Consider the following 9,051-nt stretch of genomic DNA (forward strand, 5'->3'; position numbering starts at 1 on the left):
TCAAGATAAAATGGCCATGGCTCCTCGGCATTACTCAAAAAATACTTGGATTCAACTTCAAAAAAACTGCCCCAGAAATGGAAAATCAAATCTGAAACTATCTTAGCAAGTTGGGTCGAATGGGTTAAGAAGGGTAAAGGGAACGTGATCCTTATTGGAAGGTATCAAATTATTTAACTTTCCATTGGAGAAAGTGGCCTCCTTAAAATACTAACATTAAAAATAATTAAGCAACCGATCCTTCTTTCACCTTTACGGGTCACCATTAAAGAAAATCAACACACAAACTGGGCTGTGGGCCAACATATCAAAGGGAACAAGGCATGCATTTGGAGGCCACAGAATTCGAACATGAACAAGCAGAAGAAATTGAAGGAAAAGAGAGTTGGAGGGATAGAGAGTGTTTACATGTTCAGGTCTTCCGATGATGGAAGCAACAGCTTTTGTGGCCTCGGAAAAGATGGGATCCTTATCAACTTCATCAAGGTTGACATTGGTGGAGATATAAAGGCAAGGCATCTTATCTTAATCTAATCTTTGTATCTCAGCCCTTCTTGCTTCTTCTTCTTTGTAAGAGAATAAATATGCGTGAGAGAAAAGTTCTGTCACCAAAAAGATCAGGGACTAGGAAATCCACACTTGTTGCTTCAAAATCCGATGCTTAAAACCTCCTTATATAATTGAGGAAGGAAGAGTTTCAAAATCAAGAAATCCCACACTTGCCCCTGCCCTTACTTCACTGTCTGGAAGCACATGTCTTGAGCTGGATTGGCAAGGATATATGCAAGAGGATGGCAGGACCTGGACCACCCCGAAGGCACAAAAGTTGTGCTGTACAAGATCAAGGAATGGACCATGAATCGATCAGAATACAGGATCAAGTCTAACTACAGTATATGTAATAGAAAATTAGACTTATTTCATGTTATTGTGTGATTAGTCTCTGATGAAAAACTTTGAACGATTCCAACCTTTTAAATGAAGCACTTTTTTAAATAAATGGGACTTCGAGGTAAAGGACTGTGATTTCCACCAATTCAGCTACCAAGTCACTTTCTTAGAACACTTTATCCTCCACAAAAATGGTGGACTGTGATTTCCACCGAACCCATGATATCGTGCTGCTCTCAATGGACAACAAATGCATTTGGTCCAAACTCCATCCCAATATCAACCCATCATCCACAAAATGTGAATCGCGTGGTAAAGAAGGACTAAAAGTTTCATCTTTTTCCCCTTCATCGAAAGCATCTCATGATGAAACTCTATGGCCATCATCCTATCAGAAGTTACAACTGGGAGCAGTTGCCATCAGCTGTTGTATCATAAACTTTGAGGAAGAATCGTGCCCTGGGGATGGATAATAGCCTCAAGAATTGTGCCAAGGGTAGCGATCAGATTCCTCTTAACTTTTTTGGTAATCCCACCCATTGACACTATCTCTGCGTATGCAGCTGGTTTGTTGATGGTTGCCTCATTTGCCGATGAAGAAGTGGTTTTCGATGCTGAGAAGGTTGAGTAAAGATTATCTCCAATAAGTTAGGAAATTTGTTGCAAATAAAGCTGTTATAGAACAGTTTTTTTCTGTTAAAATCTTGTCATTATTTTTCTGAAATTTATTATTAGAACTCTTGTATAAAAAAATGATTCAATCAATAATTAATGCTTGCAGTCTAAATAGCGGAAATTTAGAGAAAAAAGGATGTTTCAATGGAAGAAAGGTTTTATCTGTTTCTTTGAATATTAACGTGAATATATAGCTTACTATTCTATACGAGCTGCTGGTTTTTTTATAACATTACAAGTTGCTTAATTTGGATACATTGACTTGCCTAATTCTTGGCTGATCTGTTGTAGCAATATTTCTGAGGATGAATTACATCCTAGTACTCTATTGCCTGTTAGAAATGTGAAAACCGGAAGTTAGTGGGTGGGGAAAAATTCAAAGGTAAATTTGTTTGACCAGATTTAACATGTAATCTTGCAACTTTGATGAAGCAAATGTGCCCTGGTATGTCCTGGTACGCATCTTTGAAGGTGCCCTGGGATGCCCTACAACTGGATTCCTAATACATCTGCTTTTGTTTAGCTGGAAGAAGCCATAGTGCTGAAGTTTAGATTGTTCAGGATTGAGCATGGCGTTCAAGATTGTGCTGACCTTGTTAAATGTTTGTGTTGATATACGAAATTAAAAGGTAAAAAGCCTAGCCATCCTCTGTTCTTGAGTAGCTTGACACTTCGACACCATATGCTATCAATTCCATTCATCACATGAAATACAGATTGAACATGCAATGATTAACTCCTACTATCTTGAATGCTATCTGAAACAATATGGAATAGTATACCAATCTCTTTACAGACCCTCTTACACATAGCGAACTTCTTCTGCAGGCACCTTACCATGATCCAAGGACCAACCTCCGTTATGCAAATACTGATGTCTTCAAACTCGTGAGATCACTTCCAAATGAGCATGTGCATAGGTATCTTGCATTGAGAAATGCAGCCGTTACTCTGAAATAACTTGCAAGAATTCGCCTTGACAATGCTAGCCTGCTCCTGTTTCTGTTTCTGCATGAGATAGGATAGAGCTATTAAATAGTTTAGCTCGAAGAGATGCCTATTTATTGTTATTTGTGATCTGTACTGTGGTGAGAGTAAACATGATTAATTGCACCGACTATGTTTTGGAATTTGTAGGAATGTCTCCCCTCTCTCCTTTTCGCACGAGCTGATTTGATGTAAACCAATCATTGTCTGTAGCTTAGGTAACTGGATCATTTATGAATGTTGACCGTTTGGCAGGCTTGCTATAGCTTGCAGTTCATAGGTTCTTGAATTGTGCACGGCATTAAAAACTAGTGCAATTGCCTATGAAATCATCTCCATCCTGGCTCCCAACATTTCTATGTTTTTCCACTTGAATTACATCATTCGCCAGCATCTCTCGGTTTTGTTGGTTGAGTTTATACAGAAACCCTCCTTTTGCTTGGTTAACGCTGTTCAAATAAAGTACATCCATCGATAGAATCACCTAGTATCTTTAGTGATTATGGGAAAAGGCAGAGCTGCCTAAATCTATAAACGAAAACACCAGAGCTTCCAAAATTCCAACTGTTGGCGTTACAAACCTTTAGTTTCCATGCTCTGAACATGAATTTAGTTGACATGGCTGGTAAAAACACGTCCTTTTGTTGAGGATGAGCTCAACGTGAGTAAGCCGTAAAGGTAGCTGCACGAATCCATCTTTTTCTTCATTAAGTTGTGTTATTGACTGAACTAAATGTAAATCGTGATGGCACTGTTTCTACATCCAAGATGTTGCACCAAATATACCTTTAAGGATATTGCTTTCAGTGGGAATATTTGTGTGGTGATAAATTCATGACAGTACAGTATCAGTGACTAAGCTATGCAGTATCATCAAACACCATGTCCCATGCCGGACTGATCATTTGATGATTTGAAAATACCATCGTGCCTTGTGCCAAACACAGCTCATCATCACATAGCTAAGACAGAACCCCAAATTACAATGCCCTTTTTTATTTGCTTCAATTTAGTGGAAATTCAATGGTGCATAATCACATTTAAGTAGTCTTCTTGAACATTTTAATCTTTTTTTGCTTTTCTTTTTTCCTGACAGGACGACCTCTGACAATTTAAAAATAAGCAGACATAAAACGAAACAGAAATTGAAAACCCAGATGGTTAGGATGAAACTCTATGGCCATCATCCTATCAGAAGTTACAACTTGGAGCAGTTGCCAGCAGCTGTTGTATCATAAACTTTGAGGAAGAATCGTACCCTGGGGATGGATAACTTTGCCTCAAGAATTGTTCCAAGGGTAGCGATCAGATTCCTCTTAACTTGTTTGGTAATCCCACCCATTGACACTATCTCTGCGTACGCAGCTGGTTCCTTGTTTCCATTGAATGATATGCCCAAGGTTCCTTTAAGTATGACCATCACAAGCTGCATAGATATACAAGAACATAAAAATTAAAAGAAAACAGTAGTTAACGTGATGAACGTTTTAGATTTTGCTTAGACACGCAAGATTTGATCAAATGAGCAGGCGGCTGCATCCTTCAAAGTATCTTCCACAAAATACACGCTCGCAGACAACACATGCCATTCCTTTCCTGTCAAACGACGCCATGCGAATAATTTGTATGCTTCCAATAATTCTCGTCGAATTATGTCAATGTGGAGGAGTTAACATGACTTCTGCGGCATATGTCATCTTCTGTGCTGCCAATAAGCATTCCTTTTGCTAATGAACGAGCACGGAGCTCAATTGGCAGTAAAATCCACCACCCTCTAAACTTTTCTTTGACAATGGGGATACTCCAGGACCAAATTTAGTCAAGCCCGCAAATCACGAGTATATTCATGAGAAATTTATTATTTACGTTTTTTAATGAAATTTCAATATTGTACGATAATATATAAAAGTAAATCCTATCACCATCCGAGCTAAGCCTAAGTTGCATCCTTATCTTCCATTTAGGTAAAGCTCTTTTATTCTTTTTGTAGTAAAAATTAAGCAACTCGTCACGTTCAATAGTTGAAAGGTGGGTGGAAGTTTTTTCGAGCTTAGACTTTAAGGAAAAACAATAAATATTTCAATATATTTTTATATAACTAAACATGTGATGCATATGTCCTGCATTCCGAGTTATATCAAGGAATTTATCTCAGAAAAAAAAAAGTTTAAAGCAGTTCTTTTTATGTTAAAGTATATTAAAATAATATTTTTTATTTTTAAAATTAATATATTAAAACAATATAAAATATAAAAAAAAATTAATTTTAAAAAAAAATTAAATTTTAAAAAAACACAATTTATATGGTTACAAACATTTTGAAGTCGTAGTTGGCTTCTAATTTTCGATAAAAAAACTAGGATAGATTGATACAAGTAGTAGGTGTGAGAGTGACGTCCTATGATAAAAAAATTCACCCATTTTAACTACTTCGGAGCTTCTTGTGAATACGCTGGATAGTGGACAGTCATTTATTTGTCCGTTCACATTTGCTTTCTTACATGCTCGGTTGAGCGATTATTGGACGTGTCATTATAATTATTTTTAAAAATATTTTTTATTTAAAAATATATTAAAATAATATTTTTTATTTTTAAAATTAATATATTAAAACAATATAAAATATAAAAAAAAATTAATTTTAAAAAAAAATTAAATTTTAAAAAAACACAATTTATATGGTTACAAACATTTTGAAGTCGTAGTTGGCTTCTAATTTTCGATAAAAAAACTAGGGTAGATTGATACAAGTAGTAGGTGTGAGGGTGACGTCCTAGTGCCCGAGTTCATCAGTTCTTATCCTATGATCTCTCGAGTATCCATTTTTGTCCGTCGTCCTGGTGCATGCGTGTGGGTGTTTGTTAAATGGATTGACTGTGTCTCCTTCGCTCTAGACGGCTAAAAATCATGCGTGGTCCCTTCACTTTTAGCATGTAGTTTAATTAGATCCTGTGCTTTAAATCTGGTCAAATTAACCCCTATATTTCTTGTTAAAGGCAGTTAAGGTTCTTCATCCAATCCCCCTATAGAATGTGGCATTCATCTAGCCATTCAATTCATATCCAAGTTGGATGAAATCACCCTTAACTGAAGGAGGGGAGGTATATTTGATCAAATTTATGACAGGGTGTTTGGCTTGGCCGAATCTGTAACCTAGAAGGACCACTCAAGATTCTTGCCAAATCTTGACCGCCACTGCTCACTTGCTTAGCCAAGTTACCTTTTTTTTAATTTTAAAGAAAGGAAAGAAGGTTGGTTTTCTGTACGTCAGGTGGACAACCCCTTCATCTGGGAAAAATGAAGGGAACTCAAGATAAAATGGCCATGGCTCCTCGGCATTACCCAAAAAAAACTTGGATACGGCTTCAAAAAAATGCCCCAGAAATCGAAAATCAAATCTGAAACTATCTTAGCAAGTTGGGTCGAATGGGTTAAGAAGGGTAAAGGGAACGTGATCCTTATTGGAAGTTATCAAATTATTTAACTTTCCATTGGAGAAAGTGGCCTCCTTAAAATACTAACATTAAAAATAATTAAGCAACCGATCCTTCTTTAACCTTTACGGGTCACCATTAAAGAAAATCAACACACAAACTGGGCTGTGGGCCAACATATCAAAGGGAACAAGGCATGCATTTGGAGGCCACAGAATTCGAACATGAACAAGCAGAAGAAATTGAAGGAAAAGAGAGTTGGAGGGATAGAGAGTGTTTACATGTTCAGGTCTTCCGATGATGGAAGCAACAGCTTTTGTGGCCTCGGAAAAGATGGGATCCTTATCAACATCATCAAGGTTGACATTGGTGGAGATATAAAGGCAAGGCATCTTATCTGAATCTAATCTTTGTATCTCAGCCCTTATTTCTTCTTCTTCTTTGTAAGAGAATAAATATGCGTGAGAGAAAAGTTCTGTCACCAAAAAGATCAGGGACTAGGAAATCCACACTTGTTGCTTCAAAATCCGATGCTTAAAACCTCCTTATATAATTGAGGAAGGAAGAGTTTCAAAATCAAGAAATCCCACACTTGCCCCTGCCCTTACTTCACTGTCTGGAAGCACATGTCTTGAGCTGGATTGGCAAGGATATATGCAAGAGGATGGCAGGACCTGGACCACCCCGAAGGCACAAACGTTGTGCTGTACAAGATCAAGGAATGGACCATGAATCGATCAGATTACAGGATCAAGTCTAACTACAGTATATGTAATAGAAAATTAGACTTATTTCATGTTATTGTGTGATTAGTCTCTGATGAAAAACTTTGAACGATTCCAACCTTTTAAATGAAGCACTTTTTTAAACAAATGGGACTTTGAGGTAAAGGACTGTGATTTCCACCAATTCAGCTACCAAGTCACTTTCTTAGAACACTTTATCCTCCACAAAAATGGTGGACTGTGATTTCCACCGAACCCATGATATCGTGCTGCTCTCAATGGAAAACAAATGCATTTGGTCCAAACTCCATCCCAATATCAACCCATCATCCACAAAATGTGAATCGAGTGGTAAAGAAGGACTAAAAGTTCCATCTTTTTCCCCTTCATCGAAAGCATCTCATGATGAAACTCTATGGCCATCATCCTATCAGAAGTTACAACTTGGAGCAGTTGCCAGCAGCTGTTGTATCATAAACTTTGAGGAAGAATCGTGCCCTGGGGATGGATAATAGCCTCAAGAATTGTGCCAAGGGTAGCGATCAGATTCCTCTTAACTTGTTTGGTAATCCCACCCATTGACACTATCTCTGCGTATGCAGCTGGTTTGTTGATGGTTGCCTCATTTGCCGCTGAAGAAGTGGTTTTCGATGCTGAGAAGGTTGAGTAAAGATTATCTCCAATAAGTTAGGAGATTTGTTGCAAATAAAGCTGTTATAGAACAGTTTTTTTCTGTTAAAATCTTGTCATTATTTTTCTTAAATTTATTATTAGAACTCTTGTATTAAAAAATTATTCAGTCAATAAAACAATTAATGCTTGCAGTCTAAATAGCGGAAATTTAGAGAAAAAAGGATGTTTCAATGGAAGAAAGGTTTTATCTGTTTCTTTGAATATTAACGTGAATATACAGCTTACTATTCTATACAAGCTGCTGGTTTTTTTATAACATTACAAGTTGTTTAATTTGGATACATTGACTTGCCTAATTCTTGGCTGATCTGTTGTAGCAATATTTCTGAGGATGAATTACATCCTAGTACTCTATTGCTTGTTAGAAATGTGGAAACTGTAAGTTAGTGGGTGGGGAAAAATTCAAAGATAAATTTGTTTGACCAGATTTAACATGTAATCTTGCAACTTTGATGAAGCAAATGTGCCCTGTTATGTCCTGGTACGCATCTTTGAAGGTGCCCTGGGATGCCCTCCAACTGGATTCCTAATACATCTGCTTTTGTTTAGCTGGAAGAAGCCATGGTGCTGAAGTTTAGATTGTTCAGGATTGAGCATGGCGTTCAAGATTGTGCTGACCTTGTTAAATGTTTATGTTGATATACGAAATTAAAAGGTAAAGAGCCTAGCTATCCTCTGTTCTTGAGTAGCTTGACACTTCGACACCATATGCTATCAATTCCATTCATCCCATCAAATACAGATTGAACATGCAATGATTAACTCCTACTATCTTGAAGGCTATCTGAAACAATATCGAATAGTATACCAATCTCTTTACAGACCCTCTTACACATAGCGAACTTCTTCTGCAGGCACCTTACCATGATCCAAGGACCAACCTCCGTTATGCAAATACTGATGTCTTCAAACTCGTGAGATCACTTCCAAATGAGCATGTGCATAGGTATCTTGCATTGAGAAATGCAGCCGTTACTCTGAAATAACTTGCAAGAATTCGCCTTGACATGCTAGCCTGCTCCTGTTTCTGTTTCTGCTTCTGCATGAGATAGGGTAGAGCTGTTAAATAGTTTAGCTCGAAGAGATGCATATTTATTGTTATTTGTGATCTGTACTGTGGTGAGAGTAAACATGATTAATTGCACCGACTATGTTTTGGAATTTGTAGGAATGTCTCCCCTCTCCCCTTTTCGCACGAGCTGATTTGATGTAAACCAATCATTGTCTGTAGCTCAGGTAACTGGATCATTTATGGATGTTGACCGTTTGGCAGGCTTGCTATAGCTTGCAGTTCATAGGTTCTTGAATTGTGCATGGCATTAAAAACTAGTGCAATTGGCTATGAAATCATCTCCATCCTGGCTCCCAACATTTCTATGTTTTTCCACTTGAATTACATCATTTGCCAGCATCTCTCGGTTTTGTTGGTTGATTTTATACAGAAACCCTCCTTTTGTTTGGTTAACGCTGTTCAAATAAAGTACATCCATCGATAGAATCACCTAATATCTTTAGCGATTATGGGAAAAGGCAGAGCTGCCTAAATCTATAAACGAAAACACCAGAGCTTCCAAAATTCCAACTGTTGGCGTTACAAACCTTTAGTTTCCATGCTCTGAACATGAATTTAGTTGACATGGCTGGTA

The 9,051-nt window shown here is 37.4% G+C and overlaps 2 protein-coding genes and 1 long non-coding RNA gene across 4 annotated transcripts in view; 1 reads left to right on the top strand and 2 right to left on the bottom strand.

The window, feature by feature from the left end:
* LOC105119464 (macrophage migration inhibitory factor homolog) overlaps positions 1–1,001 on the bottom strand; it is a 6,227-nt gene extending 5,226 nt beyond the window's left edge. For both annotated transcript variants that reach the window (XM_011017607.1, XM_011017606.1), the window contains exon 1: positions 409–1,001. In XM_011017607.1, coding sequence (XP_011015909.1) covers positions 409–519 — 111 coding nt within the window. In that variant the 5' untranslated portion in view covers positions 520–1,001. The remainder of the gene's footprint in view (positions 1–408) is intronic.
* Positions 1,002–3,603: 2,602 nt separating this feature from the next.
* Positions 3,604–6,572, bottom strand: LOC105119465 (macrophage migration inhibitory factor homolog). The gene is made up of 2 exons (XM_011017608.1): positions 6,269–6,572; positions 3,604–3,979 (listed from the first exon to the last, which is right to left on the bottom strand). The coding sequence occupies exons 1-2, from the start codon at positions 6,377–6,379 to the stop codon at positions 3,752–3,754; spliced, it is 339 nt and encodes a 112-aa protein (XP_011015910.1). The 5' UTR covers positions 6,380–6,572; the 3' UTR covers positions 3,604–3,751.
* A 1,147-nt stretch (positions 6,573–7,719) lies between these two features.
* LOC105119466 (uncharacterized) lies at positions 7,720–8,776 on the top strand. The gene is made up of 2 exons (XR_841138.1): positions 7,720–8,060; positions 8,260–8,776. It is a non-coding gene; the product is annotated as an uncharacterized LOC105119466 (long non-coding RNA).
* The last annotated feature ends 275 nt before the right edge of the window (positions 8,777–9,051 follow it).

This window comes from Populus euphratica, unplaced genomic scaffold, assembly GCF_000495115.2.
Source record: "Populus euphratica unplaced genomic scaffold, PopEup_1.0 scaffold2943.1, whole genome shotgun sequence".
Taxonomy (NCBI): domain Eukaryota; kingdom Viridiplantae; phylum Streptophyta; class Magnoliopsida; order Malpighiales; family Salicaceae; genus Populus; species Populus euphratica.